The 16,500-nt window shown below is 38.8% G+C and overlaps 8 protein-coding genes across 8 annotated transcripts; all 8 read right to left on the reverse strand.

The window, feature by feature from the left end:
* Nucleotides 1–273: 273 nt before the first annotated feature.
* TM35_000431680 (uncharacterized protein) lies at nt 274–1,380 on the reverse strand (the record flags this gene model as incomplete). Its single annotated transcript, XM_029030067.1, has 1 exon — nt 274–1,380. The coding sequence occupies one exon, from the start codon at nt 1,378–1,380 to the stop codon at nt 274–276; it is 1,107 nt and encodes a 368-aa protein (XP_028878666.1).
* Nucleotides 1,381–2,620: 1,240 nt separating this feature from the next.
* TM35_000431690 (putative dynein intermediate chain) lies at nt 2,621–4,642 on the reverse strand (the record flags this gene model as incomplete). The annotated part of the gene is made up of 1 exon (XM_029030068.1): nt 2,621–4,642. One exon carries the CDS (start codon nt 4,640–4,642, stop codon nt 2,621–2,623), a length of 2,022 nt encoding a protein of 673 aa, XP_028878667.1.
* Nucleotides 4,643–5,649: 1,007 nt separating this feature from the next.
* Nucleotides 5,650–7,908, reverse strand: TM35_000431700 (protein phosphatase; the record flags this gene model as incomplete). The annotated part of the gene is made up of 1 exon (XM_029030069.1): nt 5,650–7,908. One exon carries the CDS (start codon nt 7,906–7,908, stop codon nt 5,650–5,652), a length of 2,259 nt encoding a protein of 752 aa, XP_028878668.1.
* A 1,106-nt stretch (nt 7,909–9,014) lies between these two features.
* TM35_000431710 (ATP-dependent DEAD/H RNA helicase) lies at nt 9,015–10,826 on the reverse strand (the record flags this gene model as incomplete). The annotated part of the gene is made up of 1 exon (XM_029030070.1): nt 9,015–10,826. The coding sequence occupies one exon, from the start codon at nt 10,824–10,826 to the stop codon at nt 9,015–9,017; it is 1,812 nt and encodes a 603-aa protein (XP_028878669.1).
* Nucleotides 10,827–11,305: 479 nt separating this feature from the next.
* Nucleotides 11,306–12,703, reverse strand: TM35_000431720 (putative WD40 repeat protein; the record flags this gene model as incomplete). Its single annotated transcript, XM_029030071.1, has 1 exon — nt 11,306–12,703. The coding sequence occupies one exon, from the start codon at nt 12,701–12,703 to the stop codon at nt 11,306–11,308; it is 1,398 nt and encodes a 465-aa protein (XP_028878670.1).
* Nucleotides 12,704–13,617: 914 nt separating this feature from the next.
* On the reverse strand, nt 13,618–14,616 carry TM35_000431730 (uncharacterized protein; the record flags this gene model as incomplete). The annotated part of the gene is made up of 1 exon (XM_029030072.1): nt 13,618–14,616. The coding sequence occupies one exon, from the start codon at nt 14,614–14,616 to the stop codon at nt 13,618–13,620; it is 999 nt and encodes a 332-aa protein (XP_028878671.1).
* A 304-nt stretch (nt 14,617–14,920) lies between these two features.
* TM35_000431740 (uncharacterized protein) lies at nt 14,921–15,226 on the reverse strand (the record flags this gene model as incomplete). Its single annotated transcript, XM_029030073.1, has 1 exon — nt 14,921–15,226. One exon carries the CDS (start codon nt 15,224–15,226, stop codon nt 14,921–14,923), a length of 306 nt encoding a protein of 101 aa, XP_028878672.1.
* A 298-nt stretch (nt 15,227–15,524) lies between these two features.
* On the reverse strand, nt 15,525–16,256 carry TM35_000431750 (transcription elongation factor; the record flags this gene model as incomplete). The annotated part of the gene is made up of 1 exon (XM_029030074.1): nt 15,525–16,256. One exon carries the CDS (start codon nt 16,254–16,256, stop codon nt 15,525–15,527), a length of 732 nt encoding a protein of 243 aa, XP_028878673.1.
* Between the last annotated feature and the right edge of the window lie 244 nt (nt 16,257–16,500).

A 16,500-nucleotide genomic window follows, 5' to 3' on the forward strand; every position in this document is an offset into this window, starting at 1 on the left:
TTTTTTTTTTTTTCCTTTTAGACGAAAAGTAAATGAGATCAATGGAAAAATACTTATCGGTTTATCTATAGATTGAACCTGGATCGAAACAAAAATATTCTTCCAGTTCCCCTTTTTCCTCTTCTTTTTCCTCTTCCTCTCACTTACTTACACCCAGAACTGGTTGTTCTTTTATATCTATGTATATTTACTTACACCTGTACATGATGGTGCCAACCTGCAGTAACTCCTAAGAATTCTTCTTCTTCTTCTTAAACTCTTATTGAGAATAAACTACATTGTCCAGTATTTCATGACAGGATCTCCCAATGGTTCACGATGAGCACGTGTGAAACGTCCATGCGGTGGAACTTTTAACGGTGCAATTTCACGTAGTGGGAGTTTTTTCCACGCCTCTGGAAGTTCCAATATAATGGAGGAACAGAGAAATCCCTCTGTTGAAAGTTTTCTAATGGCGTCCTTTACGGCAATACCTTCCTGACATCTTTTAAGGACACGCTCTATAATATAGTACACATTCACCAATGTCGCATCATCTTCACGTCGCAGTCCGTGGAAGTCTTCTGCCAAGAGAGCGTTTTGTGGATTAAGTTTGCAGCAATTTGCAGCGTTATCAATAATCAACAAACGATCCATATCACGTCCAAGTAATCGCAAATCTTTTGTATGTAATGGTTCTGTAAACCAAAGGTCACTGCGATATATGACTTCATCAAATACAGGTCCACTTCCACTTAACTGTTCTACCACAGGTGATGCCGTTTCCTTAGTGGATGCTGTCCACAATACAACTTCCAAACCTTTCATGTGACGAAGAGCATTAAGTACATGTAAACAATACGGACGCAGAATGGCAGCAGAAAGATTCATGTCTCTATTACAGACGAGAGTTTCATCAAGATCAAACACGACTGTTAGTGTTGGACACGTCTCATGTGCCTCAAACTGTGGTAATAAGTAATTCTGGAATAAAGGTTTAGCCAAAGTACCGAAACGTTCCCGATGGTTTATTACTCCACTACGTTCTCCTGATCCAGTAATATCCTTTAACCGCCTACGTAGAGATGATGAAGTACGAGTGAATGAAGTAGTACGACTTGACGTAAGGCTTGATAAACCACGTGAGGAGATATCTGTTAAACCGCCACTTTTCGCTGATGAAGGAGTCTTTTGAGTAGATGCTAAAGCAGATGTAGAATCTGAAGAAGCAATACCAGCGGCACTCCCACCACGATCCTTGTATGGTGATGCTGCCAATGTATCCATTGGTACTCTTGATGAACGCAACTGACTGTGCCAATATGACTTTATCACACTTGTCGGTCGGTTCTGATAAAATGTGTCAAGGATTCGTCGCTCCGTTGGGGAATATTCAGACATGGAAGTAGTGGTAAAGTTTAATACAGTTGTGTGCACAAGCTACCCTATCTATCTATCTATTTTTCTTTCTATATATTATATATTATATATAGATATATTATATTATATTATATTATATATATATTCCTAATTTGGTGAATATGTAATATCCAATATCGTCTAGAATGCGTGGATGTAGATCTACGTTTGTGAAGTCGTCCTCAGATAAGGAGGTGATAAATAATCACCTTTCTCTGATGAACCTCTCTGGTAACGTTTAAGAGTGCTTCTTTTTAATAGTTAACGTAAATATGGGGTAAAGGAAAATAAACAAAAATATCCCCTTTGCTTTGAAAAAAAAAGGATATTTAAATGTTCTAAGGTATTTCTTTTTTTTTTCCTTTCTTTTTTAAAGGTTAGGTGTTATTATTTGTGGTCGTATAACCCAAGTTAAGGACCCAAAACTTACACTGTTTCCTTCTATTATATCTATATGATGATGATGATTATTATTATTGCACTCCGACAGTAGATGCCACAACCCCGTTTATATCTCTATTAACGTAAATGGATGGTAGAAGAGACCTAAAAGAAGAAGAAGAAAAAAAAAAAAGAAAGGAAACAGAAAGAAAAGAAATAATAAGAAAGAGATTTACTCAATTTGAGAGATAAATTTAAAAGTTAGACTATAAAAATATAGAAACTGGGGATGCAAATATATCAAATATGGAGCAAAGACAAACTCGAACGCATAAAGTTCACATCCACAACAGTGGTTTAATGTGACGCGTAATTGTTTTTTCTTTGTTTCTTTATATATACATTGTTTTTTTTTTTTTTTCTTTTTGGAAAATGAGAAATAGTGATCTTCTATCCTTTTTTCTTTTTTTTTCAACTACCTTCCTCATGCTTTTTTTTTCTTGATACCTTCACAATTTCTTTCACTTTCTCTCTTCACTCACTTCAGGCGCTTTTTTTTTTTTTTTTTTTTTTTTTGTTCTTGTGGTTTTTGATCATTTATCTTGATTCTTCTTTCGTTCTTGTAGTTCCTGAGGTTTCTGTCTCAGAGATCATCTATTACCGAGATAGTACATGTAAATAAACTGAAGTCACTCATCGCAAGTATAGGGGACTCTTTCTTTTTTTTTTATATATATTTATTCTTCTTTCTTCTTCTTGTTGTTTGCTACTGCAAACTATGCATACGATGGCTTTCTTCTTCTTCTTCTTCACTCTTTCATGCTTCCTTCTTCACGCCACCTTACGACTGCCCCAGTAGTACTCTATCCTTTAAGGTTATATCTATCAGTCGATTTAGTTTGTCCACTTCAAGCTTGCGAAGACTCTTCGGGTCATCGGGTTCACCCTTCTTTGGTTTACACAGCGTACGTAAATTAGGTGATAATTTCAATATAAGTACAGACCCTCGTGAGTCGCCTACCAACACGACAGGATCTTGTTTGTGGAATACAACATGGGTAAGTTTCGCGTTTTTCACAACAGTCTGTGTACACAATGGTTCCCGTTTGTTTTTATTTAAATCAAACACAAAAACTTTTCCATTTGAGGTAACGGCTGCGAAGACAGTAGAGCTGTATGGTGCCCATGCAATGTCCCCCACACAATCACCCACATCAAATGTCAATAATGGTTGTGTAGAACTCTTCAGCCACAACTTCACGGTCCAATCAGCGGAACAAGTAAGAAATACATCTGGATGGAAGGGATTCCATCGACACGTATACACTGGCATTGTATGTCCATCATAACGCTCCAGACATTGTCCATTATATCCTTTACTGCACAACATAACAGATCCCTCTTGCGTACCAACAATAAAGAGGCTATCGTATGTGGCAGAGAAATCAAAGCAAGTACCACTTAATCTACTAAGCAGCATTGCTTCAGGGTCAGAAGGACATGCCCCTGTTGTGATAGTCATAACATCTTTAAATATCAATTCTTTTTTGTGTACAGACCAACTGGTAATACGTCCATCAGTACTGATGGAATAAAACTGGAGATCTATAGTGCGACGACACCAATGAATCTCCCAAACAGGATCGGTGTGTTTACCAGAGCGCACATCTGCCTGACAAATTGGTTTTGTACTTTCTTTTCCATCTTTACCTTGCATACGTAAATCAAATACGCAAACAGATCCATCATATAAACCACAAGCAAGTAAAGCAGTTTCTTCAGGATGAAAAGCAAGACACATAACTCCACTTTCCACATTAAAAGATATCTCTGGATGTGCTGGCATTGGGTTTCCAGGTAGAGTTGGTACTGAATTTTTAAGAGAAAAACAGTGAACGGCACCTTTCCCTTGCCGTTGGAAATCATAGCTTCCATAACCAACGGCAAATAAATCCATATAGCGATTATTCAAGGCAATACTAGTGACAGCACGATGCTTCACTTTATTCGTAAAAAATTGCCATAATGGAAGAAGATTTCCATCTTCCTTATACATATCACTCTCATCTTCCCAGTATTTAAAGTCTTCAATGATATCATAGCAATCATTTTGGTTAACCATCCTCTCAACAATTTTAAGAGCATGACGAAACCCAGTTGAAGTTAAAACTTCCTCTGGAGTTTTAATATCATTGGATTCCTCAACAATAGGAATATGTTTTTCATCTTCTTTATTACTGCGATGGGTAGCTGCCTTTTTCTGCGCTGCTGCAGCCTTTTCATTTTGAATACGATCCTCTTCATAAGCATCATAGATTTCCCATGCAGTTGCCATGGCGCTGAAATTCATTGATGGTGGTGGATCTGTTACAACACATTGTTCCTTTATCGGATTGTTCATCGTTTGACTGCCGCGTTCTCTGTAGTTAAACTGATTTTTAAGAATACTTGTTGAGACACCTTCATCCACCAAATCTGGATTTAACTCTGCGCGTGCGGCGAGCTCTGTTTCTTGCTCACGGCGTTGTCTATCCTCCGCCTGTTGCAGTGCCTCTGGATCGTCCTTGCGTACAGTACTGCCGTCCATGACGAGGTGCTTTGCGGTTTGGCCCACACTGGGAAAGAAGCGGTACACCCGCGCATCTCTCTTGTAATCAAAGTACACCGGTGTGGACATCACGGAGGGATCGGTGCCCTTCAGAATGCGCTCCACCACCGCCTCGCGGTCTTCGTCTTCGGCCCCCACGCCCGTCGCGACTGCAGTTGTGGACGTCACGCCCGCATCGAAGGATCCGCCGGACGCATAACTCCCACGACGATTCCCGCCGGTAAGATAACTTGTGCGGTGTGTTGTATTATCCATATATATATATATAGTTATATAGTTATATATATATATGAGTGTGTAGAGTGGTACTGCTGTTAGTGTGTATTTGTGTCCCGTTCTATCAAAAGGAAAGTTGAATTGGAGAGGGGAGGGACTGTCTTGCGCTCACACAGAGGTGTTCCTTTCCTACTTTCCAATAGTTTTAAGAGCAAGAAATGGAATAACCCAACAGAAAGAAAGAGAGAGAAAGAGAAAAAGAAATAATATATAATAACAAATACATGTGGAAACAAGTAAAAAAAAAAAAAATTAAAATACAGAGTGAAAGTGATAAATTAATGGTGATCATCTCTCTCAATGTGTATGTGTAAATGTATGTTATTTGTGTTTGTCACAAAGTAGCAAATATAGTTCAACCCCAAATCAAAGAAATACATTTTAACAAATAAGGAAAACAAGCCTTATCAGCAAAAGTGGCTGATGGCCAGAAAATTTATTATATTTCTTTTTCCTTGTCGTTGTTATTATTATTGTTGCGTGCGTATCTATGTATGTATGTGTCTTCGTTTGGCTCTCATGTATAGAGTGCGATAGAAAGGAAAATAGACGTATATACACACATAGATAGATAGATAGATAGATAGAGGGGAAAAAAAAGAAACAACTACAATAATAATATCAAAACAGAGGGAAAAAGACTTGTCAGGTAGAAAAAAAAAGAATTTAACCTATATACACTCTCCCTTTTCATACGAAAGAATGGATAAAAAAAATAAAACTAAAGATAAGAAAAAAAAAAAAACTGTGAAAAAAAAAACGAAGAAAATAAAAATAAAGTATTTTATTTCACTCTTCGATTCAGTACAACATATATCCCAAATGTACCCCTTTTCTTTTTTTGTTCTTCTTCTTTTACTTCAATTCCCACAAGTATACACATTATTTATATTTATATTCCCAGAGAAATATATATATAGAGAGAGGAACAACAACAGCGACAAGAGGAAAAGAGGCGTGATCTCCTCCCTTCTTCTCCCTCTGTTTTAGCCAAACCGCAATCTCCGCAACCCCACGTAGTGTGGAATTTGTGTCTCTTCACTATCGTCAAAGGAACTGCGTAGAGTTTCGGGCGGCGGCTCATCACGTGATGTTCCCAAAACAGTGCGCCACGACACGAGCCGCACTTCACCGTCCACGACAATACAAGCACCGGCCCTGTTGGTATCTCCAGTGTAATTGCAGCACGAGAAGAGAGTGAGAATACGGCCGGCGAGGCCCATCTCAATACCAGCCATCTTCTGTTGATGGGCACGTATGAGTAATGTAAATCCCCACCGCTCCATAAATGATACAAGAGCTGAGGCACTAAACTCACGAATAACATTTCGGTGGTCTCCACGACCGAAATTGGTGCGAAAGCCATTTACATCAAATCCATCTTGTTGTGTAAACTCCGTATCGGCCGTACCATTTCCATTATTCCCATATGTACTTGTAGAGAACTGTGGCACCGGATCATTCCAAAGTAACTCACGAATAAGACGTCGGTGTTGTGCTTTTAGATCATTATCATGTACATCCGGCATCATACAACGAAATCTAAACTCTTCCAATTCATTTGGCATGCCGTTTATAAGTAATTGGAAAAATTCCATACATGGTACATCATTCATAAGTTCAACATGATCAGTGTCTTGCTCTTCTTTTTTATTTTCTTCTTGTTTCCTTTGTTGTTGACGCACTCCAAAACCTTTTTTTCCATTTTTCACCTCTCCTGTTTCACTTGATGACTTCTCTCGAAGCAGTGGAATACCACCATGACACGCAAATATTGTGCTGTCAATAATGGCTACAATAGGAAGTTCCGCAAATACATCATTAACGCGATTCCAGAAAATCTCACCATTATCTTTATTAAAAAACTTCCAACATTTCTTTCGAAAAGAAGTTTCTCCATAAAGTTGAATATCACCATTTACCTCTTCATCTTCATGATTACCACGAAGAAGAATAACATTTTCTGGGCACAGAATGTACCAAGCCAATAGGAACAAAACAACTTCAACATCATGAGGACCTCGATCTACATAGTCACCAAGAAATAAAACTGGCATCGTCATGAGAGACCAATGATGAAATGGTACAACATTATCAAATATTGTTTTTAAATCAGAAAAACTACCATGAATGTCACCACAGCAAACAATAGGTGAGCAACGTCTCACAGTTAATGGAGTCTTCTGTAATTCTATCAGTGCATGATCTGCTAAGAGGAGAAAATGTTGAAAAAGGGAATTTTTTGCAGAAGTAGTAAACTGTAAAAAAGTTCCCTCACCTGGTTCATAAGCATCCTCCAAACTCTCCAATACACTTGCTGCTGCAGAACGTACAGGTGTCTCAATCCTTGAAAGGTGGAGACCCTTCAGCATTTCACAACCACGGAATGTAAAGTATGGATCTCCTGGGGTATTACCTCCACGTCCTGATATCTCTGCAACTCCACAGGAGCGAGTGCTAGCACTACGGCTTTGCGTGTTGTGTCCAATCACAGAGTGAAGGGTAGCGCGAAGTCCCCACAACTCCACCACAAATGGTACAATGGTATGAGATGATGGCAATTTATTTTCTGTATTGAATTTCCATTGTGTATCATATGTAGTAATGGATTTTCCATAATTACTAATTGATTTGGAAGAGTTTTTAAAGCTGCTTAACAAAGAAACTGAAGTATGGCATGTTGACATATATTTATTGCTATTACCATTATTGTCATTATCATCGTTATCGTTATCGTTATCATTATCGGATGGTCCTATAATTCGCACCACACGCGGTGATCGAGGAGAGACTCCCTGCTCCGTCACGTTACATGTTGCATTTAACGGTGGAAAGGGTAGAGACTTCTTCATCCCATTTAAATTTAACGCAAGCGGGGAGAACTTTGCAGAAGGCATTGGAGAAATCACTGCTGGAGATGTATGGCTTGTGAAGAAACAAAACGTTGTCCCTTTGTGACGTCCACCAAATGAAACAGGACTCCCCGGATAAAGTTCAATCGGCTCTCTAGATGGCACAACTTGAATTCCATGGATGTACACAGACAGACTACGTGTGGAAATGCTGAGAAGCAAAACGCCATTTGTACTGCAGATCACATGGGCAATATCATGATAGCGGGAAACAACAAGGTGAGAACCAAATACCCGCAGTTTAGGCAATGTTACCTGAACATCACATAAAGGATCCGTTCCAACAATAAGTTCACGTCCTTCCTCAACAACTATGCAGTGTTTATCCCACATGTTGTACCCCTAAGCCCTAAAAAAATGAAATAGAAGAAAGAAAACACCACATAAAAAAAAAAAAAATTTCTTTTTTTGAAAAACAGAAGAAGAAAAAAAAAATAAACACAAAACAAGCTTTACCATCTCATTTAATAGTTTGCACTGCTATTATTACTTTAGATTTATTATTCACGATAAATAAGGGATAACAAAAAAAAAAAAAAAAAAACATAGTAGCAAGATCAAAAAAGTGAAAAAAAGTGATCATGTATATTTGGTAAACTTCACTTTTTTCCCATTTCAGTTCCTCAATGATATCATCATTACTCATTCATTGTGACCGCAATCTATCACGTTGTTTTTTTTTTTTTTTTTACTTATTGTTGTTGTTTTCCATGTTAGTCTTCCTTCTGTTGCACTTTTATGCAACAAAAAACAGTAGACTCATGAGAAATATTATTATTAATTACAGTACAATACACAGCAGTCACCACCCACTTCAGAATAGCGTGGATATCCCACTTAAAGGTGTTCATTTCCCCCTCAAAGGGGTCTACACATCATCTTTACAATAATGACTTTATCCGTGATAAAGTGCAGAATACAATCAGATGTAATAGGAATAAAAAAAAAAGGTTGCAATAGAAGTAAATAAATACTTTCTCATATAGAGTGAATATGCCTTACATCATCAAAGTCGTCATATACATTCATCATAGATACAGTGTCATTCCATTCATTCGCCAGAGACTAGAGCTCATATAAGAGTAACGCAGAGTGAGTACAACAGATAGTAGTCCAAATGAGACACCATACTTATTCCTCTATCTATCTATCTAAGAATGGAATCAGATGTACAAAAAAAAAAAAAAAAGAAACGCAAGAAATACGATCAAAAACAAATCTTGTAATAGAGCAAAAGGAAAAAACAAAAAAACAAATAGCAATAAAAGAAAAAGCCCAAAGGCAATAAAAGTGGAAATAAACGTCCATTTAATATTTGAAAGAAAACAAAAAAAAAAAAAAAATGACCTTTTCAAGTGATCATTGTGTCATCTTTTTCTCTCTCTCTCTCTCGTGTTCTTTCTTTCTTTCACCAGACTAAACTAGAGTTAACAAACGTATTAGAGGCGCCGTTTCTTGGTTGCACTCATTTTCACTGCGCTAGCCACACTACTGAGTGGATCACGTGTCTTCTTAGTTGACCGCCGAGAGGTTGCTGAGGCTGATCGTGCCTTCGCGCTGACACGTTTCCTGTAGTGATCGGCGGAGTCTGCCTTCTCAATGTGCATATAGTGTGGCACATCCAGCAGTGCCGAGTCGCACTTCACTTCCTTTCTAGATCGTGAGAGAATGCGGTGGAGGGCGTCGCCGTCCTTTTGACTCATATGGCTGTTGAGATAGGCACTGCGTGTGAGTTCTGTGGCCACGGCAGCAATACGTTGGCGTCGGGTGGAGGATCTAGTGATACTGGCGAGAATGTTATCAACACGGTACTGCAGCATAGCCGACTCTCTGCGCTGCAGTTGTTTAAACGGCTGGAGGGGGTCTTGTGTTTTGGCGAGATACTCACGCAGCGGCCGCGTCACTTTCTTTGCCTGCTGTAGAGAGAAGAGTGTAATCGCCATGCCACTTTTACCGGCACGTCCGGCACGCCCAACTCGGTGAGTGTAACGCGAAAACGCCGTTGTGGATGGAACTGTAATGCCGTCAAAGAGAATAACATTACGTACATCTGAAAAGTCAATACCACGCTGTAATGCAATGTGATCACTGCTGACCGTGTTTTTCCCCTTCTTGTTTAGCGTAGATGTTGTCACTTCTCCCTCACCTATAGAGGTTTCCTGTAGACGATCGATGCTTTCCAGTGTGCCATCTGTACAGACAAGAGTGTTGGCAGATCCAATTTGAAATCGATGAAGAGCATCCATACGAACATTAAGCGGTAAATTAGAATCATAAACAAGTGCATCGACACCCAATTGTACCAAGAAACTGTGTAATTTGTACATGGCATCTTCAGTACTCAAGAAAATTAATGTTTTTCCTTTAATGTGTCCAAGACGGTACAAGGAATAAAGGAGAGTATGATGATGACACTCATCTGTTGCCACAAGATAGTAATGCTGCAATTTTTCATCCGCTGTTCCTCCACGTACTATCTTACGCGCTTCCACAACGAGATTTTCTCCTGGTGTTGTAATACTCCCATTTTTACCATTATTATTATCATCATTATCATCATCATCATCATCCCCAGTATTCAGTGTGATAGTAACAGGATTGTGAAGTAGTTGTCCTTTTATATGTGCCACTGCGTCTGTAAGTGTTGCTGAACAAAGAATAGTTTGTATAGAGGGTGGCAAAATTGATTGTACAGCTCGTACTGAACTTTCCGCAATGGACATCATTAAATCAACTTCATCAATCACAACACATCGGAGAGATTTAAACTCTTCTGCTGTCAATGTACCATTACGACACTGTTTTCCCAGTAAGGCTGCGGTAGCAATGAGAATTGGAGCAGATGCCAAACGTGCTTTAGTGATAGCCCCACGAGATGTTAAATTATCCACAACAATTCTTGGTTTCACGTACTTTGATAATGCACTAGCCACCTCCACCGTTTGCTCGCATAACTCCACGGATGGTAATAAAATAAGGGCAGCAGGGTTTCGTCCTGCACGACGATTGCACATTTGCTCATTCTCTGTAATAATACGTTGTAAAATTGGAATGAGAAACGCCGCTGTTTTACCGCTGCCTGTGCGAGACTGCACGGCGAGATCACGTCCCTTCAATGCGAGTGGGATGCACGCACTCTGCACTGGTGTTGGTGTTTCCCAATGAAGGCGTTTAACGGCTTCCAATATTCTGCTGTCCAATGCCAACTCCGACCACGTTGTGGAAATCACATTTGATGGTGAGCTAGTCATCCTTTTTTTTTTTTATCTTTTGTTTTGTTGTTGTTTTTTTTTTTTTTTTTTGTTATTATCCTGTCCTTTCTCTTCTTTCTTTCTTTTTTTTTTTCCTCACACCCTCACACTTTCAGTTGGTTTCTTTTTCCTTTGTTTGTTCTTGTCCTTTTCTTTCTTCCTTTATTACTCTACACCAGTACCTTTCTCAGGACCCCCGTATTACACTTTAAAGGATTGTAAAGTAAATAGAAAATAAAATAAAATAAGGGGGAAAAAAAAAATGAAAAAGTGAGTTAGAAATAAGATTTTAAGTAAATAAGGAGGTACTCTGTCTTATTTTTTTTTTTTTTATATAAAGTAAGAACATAAATATCAAGTCAGCAACAGCCAACTCAAGATATGTAAAAACGACTTTTCTATCTCCCTACAATACACTCCGTAAAGAAGAGAGGAGGGGAAAAAAAAAGGAGAAAGAGGAAGAGGAGGAGTAGAGGGTTTCACGAAACAAAGAACATGTCTCTCGGTCTCCACAGCGTGATGCTATTAATATCCACAGAGATCAAGTGACCCTCAAATCCTTCCTGCCAATTCCATGATAAGTCTGTCACATTATCTGTGTGACAGGCATGTTTAAATAGTAGCCGGTTCATTGTAGAGTTAAACACACAACACTTCCCATCACCACCTCCACTTGTAAAGAGATGGCGAGAGTGTGGGCACCATTGTACCACAGATACCGCCTTGTCGTGTAGGCGACTGATACTTACTGGCTCCGAAGATTTACGGAGATCATAGTAAAGTACTTCACCATCTCTTGTACCCACTAAAAGGGATGTACCATCAAGTGGAGAAACAGCAATGGATGAAACACCAACTGGTAATGAAAATAATTCAACAAGTTCTGGTGTTCTTACATCACCAGATAATACTCTCCCAGACTCTGTAGATGTTACAAACATATGCGGTTCTGTCCAAGAAAATGATATATCACTCACCCGAACATCACTTTCTTCTAAAGTATATGTATGAGAAGGATTAACAGTACGTGCATCATCTTTAGAAGTATTAGCAATATGCCAGTAGCAGAGACGACCAATAGATCCAGACATCAAAGTTCCATCAGGGGTAATACTCCAGTCAAGCGTTTCACAACTTCCATTTCCTCCCGAAAGGGTGAGTAAGTGTTGTCCTTCTCCTCTTCTCTTATCCCATCGATCTTGTTCTGCCACCACAGCATTCAAAGCTCGCATTCGTCTGTGATAATTTACACGTTCCTCATCTGTAGGATTTGAGCTAAGTTCATTTGGTGGTAATGGGGCACGAGGTCTGGCAGGATCATTAGGAAACTTATTTAACGAAATTCGTGACCAGTCAAAGATATAAACATTACCATCGCTGGAGCCTGATCCAATCACAAGTGGATTGGTATGCATATATCGTACGGTCAATGGATCCCCATCATGAAGTATACGTCGTTCCACTTTCATCCCAACTTGACTTGGAGCCATTCCATAGCCACCCACTTCACCAGTCGCATCACAGTAAGTATCATACGTGCGATCGAGTGTCTCTGCAGTGTGTGGAGTTGAAACTGAAAGCATTTGAATGTATGGTTGCTCCTGACCGCCGGTTCTAGCACAACATAAAACAGTCTGTGTTTTTAATCCCATCTTTTCCGTCACGTAAGGCATTAATCGAACTGATGGACTTTCCCACACAAGATCTATATGAACAAGATTCTGATACAAATCGCGCACATGCTTACGCCACGTACAAAACGTATCTGTCTCCTGATAAGGAACAGGACTCTGCTGTGAAGAATTCACTGAAGAAGTCTCCTTTAAAGTCTCTGGCGCGCCATTCTGTGGCGCTTCATAATCAGATTCTGCCAGCATCTTCTTATTAAGAATTAAAACAAGAAAAAAAAAAGAAGAAATAATTAAAATAAATAAACATCATAATATCTGTTTTAAACATAATCACTTCATAAATCACTAACCAGGAGATATACATATGTTTTTTTTTTTTTTTTTCTTCTTTTTCTTTTTTACTAGTAAGAGCATTATGTCAGTTTTATTTTGATTGTAAATCATATAGATATAGATAAAGATATATAATTCACATGTAGAAATTTCTACATTGATGTTTTTTTTTTTAAGAAATTTCTTTTGTTTTATTTTGACTTCACTACAGTGAACCACAGCTTCCAACAGACAAAGACCCTATATTCCCTTCGATATCCCTGCAGAATATCATACCACACATTTTGAGAAAAAAGGTCATTAAACGCAGCATCAATGATTCTTATATCCATTCTGAAAATAAGGAAATAAAAATACGCACTGTTAAGAGAAGTACCAGAGACCAATAATTATAGTAAGTTCAATAAGATGATAAAAATAAATTATTAAAAATAATAAAAAAAGCAATTCATTCAATGAAACTATTTCCATCTCTTCATAACCAAAGTAGCGTAGCCCAATTTAAAAGATCAAGACAACCACTTGACTTCGAAAAGAATAGTTTGCAAACTCTATTCATCGCTATACTCCATTACATGGAATGATCAAATAATGAGAGGGGTGAAGGAACACGCATGTAAAATACAACAGAAAAAAAAAAAGAAAAAAAAACATCCAAGATTACCATAAAATCAAAGTTATGTATTAACCCTCATTTTTTTTTTTTTTTTGACGTCCTATTGCCAACACACATTTTTCTTCTTCTAGCACCAACCATACCAAAAAAAAAAAAAAGAATGGTATGAACGAAGAAAAACAATAATAAAACAGTATCTATCCTACTAGAATTATTGTGGTGTGCAAACATTACCATTGTTTGACCCGTTAGACTGTTTCTCCCTGTTTTTGCCATTGGTGGGGGTATTAACTCTTCCAAAATCATCAAAAAGTGTGTCCCCCAGTTCCATCGCATCCAACTCACTCAGCACAATAGGGCATGCCACAAGCGGATAGATGCAGCCAGCCTCTCGCATCGGAAGAGGTGTTTTCACATTCATCCCGCACAACTCTAGAAGACTTTGTTGAACAAGTGTTAGAAACTTCTCAGGGGCATCAATGGCTGAAAACTCTCCAAAGTAAAAAAGTTCAAGACAGATCTCTCCTATTCCACAAGGAATGGATTGGTAGTGGAGCATATCCGGCAGACGGGCATCCCAGTAAGGAAATGATTCCGAAATGCCTGGATAGTGAATAGAAAACTTTTTGTCGCAACCCTCACGGCGCATCCCATGCCGAGCTTGAGAAAAAATCTGATATACTTGTGTTAGACTTGGATCGTACTTCTGTGCAAGTGAAGCCCCAGGCATTCCAGGTGGAGGAGGTGGTATGGAATTGGTATTTGTTCTTTTGGGAACAGCCAATGGAGGAGATAAATCTAAAAATACGGGACGCATCCTTGGTGGGAATTCACGAACTTCTTTTATTCGCTCATTAGAAACAGAGACGCTCTTTCCAAGCATCTGCATAGCTAAGATAAAGTCTTCATGAGAAAACTCCTGTAATGCATCATCGCCTCCCACGTCATCGTCATTCTCTTCTGACTGACGCAAGACATGAGCGGTGATGATAGGGTCATCCTCCTTCCCTACGCATCCCACCTCTTGTAGGGTTGTATAGTTCTCAAGGAGATGTTGATGGATAAGAATTACTTCACTAGGAATAAAACCGAAGCGAATCTGAATAAGGCCTTTAACCTCTAGAATAGTCGTCTTGGGGTTAAGTAATTCATCTACTTCATCAATCACCGACTGCATCCCAGTAACAAACCATTTCAACTTTATCTTCATTGGAGGAAACACTTGGTTACACCTTGATTACTATTATAAATAGAAAATGAAAAACTAAATAGAAGAACACAAGAAAAAAAAAAATAAGAAATATTAAACAATACGCGTAAATAAGGTTAAGGAAAACAGATACACAAACACAGACAAAGAGAGACAGAGAGAGAGAGAGAGAGAGAGAGAGAAAGAAAGAGACGTATTTTCTATATATACAAAGACGCAAAAAAAAAAAAAAAAAATTCTTGATATATAACTCGATAGAAACAGTGTACAAATACACTTTAATCACCCCACACCCTTTTTTTCTCTACTTGCTTTCAGGGGTAGTAGCAGTAGTAGTTGTGTATTTTTTTAGTAAAACCTGACAGCGATGCAATTCCTCCTCAAGTTTATTAATGTAGACCTCGTATGCCTGTTTTATTGCGTTGTGTTCTGCGTGTGATTCTTGCTCGAGAAACAAATTACGCTGCTGCACATCCCACAGGCTGCGCTGCAACTCTGCAATGAGACGGTCGGCCGCATCGTGTCGGGGTGGGGCCCGGGCGTTGAGTTGCATGCGAAGCATCGCGTTTTCGGCCCGGAGGCTCTCGAGTGTCTCGGGGATCTCTGCCATTAAATTGAATGGGAAAAGGAAGAGTAAAGAGAACAAAGGCCTCTCATCATGGGTGGAAATCAATAGCAAAGAATAGGAGTGGAAGAAGAGAGAAGAGGGAAGAGAGAAAAAAAAAAAAAAAGAGAGAGAGAGAGCAATATGAGATTGTGCATTCTTGAGGAAAATGTAAGAAGCCCAAAGACATATTTGTACATATACAAACATAGAGAAAGAGAGAAAAAAAAAAGGAAAAAATAAAGCAAACACAGATGCAAACGCACACACATACAAATATGCAGATAGATAAATAAAGAACTGATCAGTAACGTCTCCACTTATGATCACAAATATTGCATTGACAGAAGACTGTCATAGGCTCGTCTCCTGAGCGTGTTTGCCTCTGTGTCCATGTACAATCTCTTGCCTTGCAGGAAGGACACTGAAAAAGTGTTGACTTGGTAGCCGTTGCTTTTCGTATCTCTGATAAATCAGTATCTCTACTCCGTTCCAAAAAAGCTGCCTCCTGATTTCTTCGTTCTTCAGGGTTTAATAAGTCTCTTTCCTTCATCTGCACTAATACCTCTACCGGCAGCCGACCCTCTACAATATCATTTCGCAGCTTAGTGTTTTTCGCATCCTTTAGATTCACCAAAAGAACACGAAAGCTATCTGCAGCAATTGACCTGTCACCTGGAATAGCAGTTGCGATACGTAATGACAATGCGCTAATACGTGTTTCTTCATCCCTCTTGCGTTCTTGCATAAGTGCATCGCAGAGCAGTGAACTCCACTTAGTTAAACGAGTACATCCTTGTACACCGCCAACAAGCGGCTTTACAGTTGGTGTACTGGGTGTGGTGTTCTGTGTGTTGTTACCAGTAGAACTTGATGGTGAATGAAAAGCTGACTTTCGGATTGAAGGTAATGGAGTTCGTGGGGTTAACAATACTGGAGAACCTGCTCCGTCATTCTTTGGAGCTATACCCGAAGTAATTGGAAGAGATCGGGGTCGTTTGGTTCCCACTCTTTCAAGAACGTGATCCTCAGACATGCTTCCAAATACGCATACGAGTAGCTTTCTTTATTTTATTTATTTCTATTTCCTTTTTTCTTTCTCTACGTTTCCAAAAAAAAAAAAAAAAAAAAAAAAAAAAATCCTCTTAAGGGTAAAAAAAAAAATCAAAATGAGAGAATCTGAAACAAAAGAAAAACGGACAACAATCATAATCGTTGAACAAAAATAAGATTTGTGATGATGGGGATACTAATAATAATAATAATAATAATAATAATAA

This window comes from Trypanosoma theileri (genome assembly GCF_002087225.1).
Source record: "Trypanosoma theileri isolate Edinburgh chromosome Unknown TM35_Tth_43_V1, whole genome shotgun sequence".
NCBI lineage: Eukaryota > Euglenozoa > Kinetoplastea > Trypanosomatida > Trypanosomatidae > Trypanosoma > Trypanosoma theileri.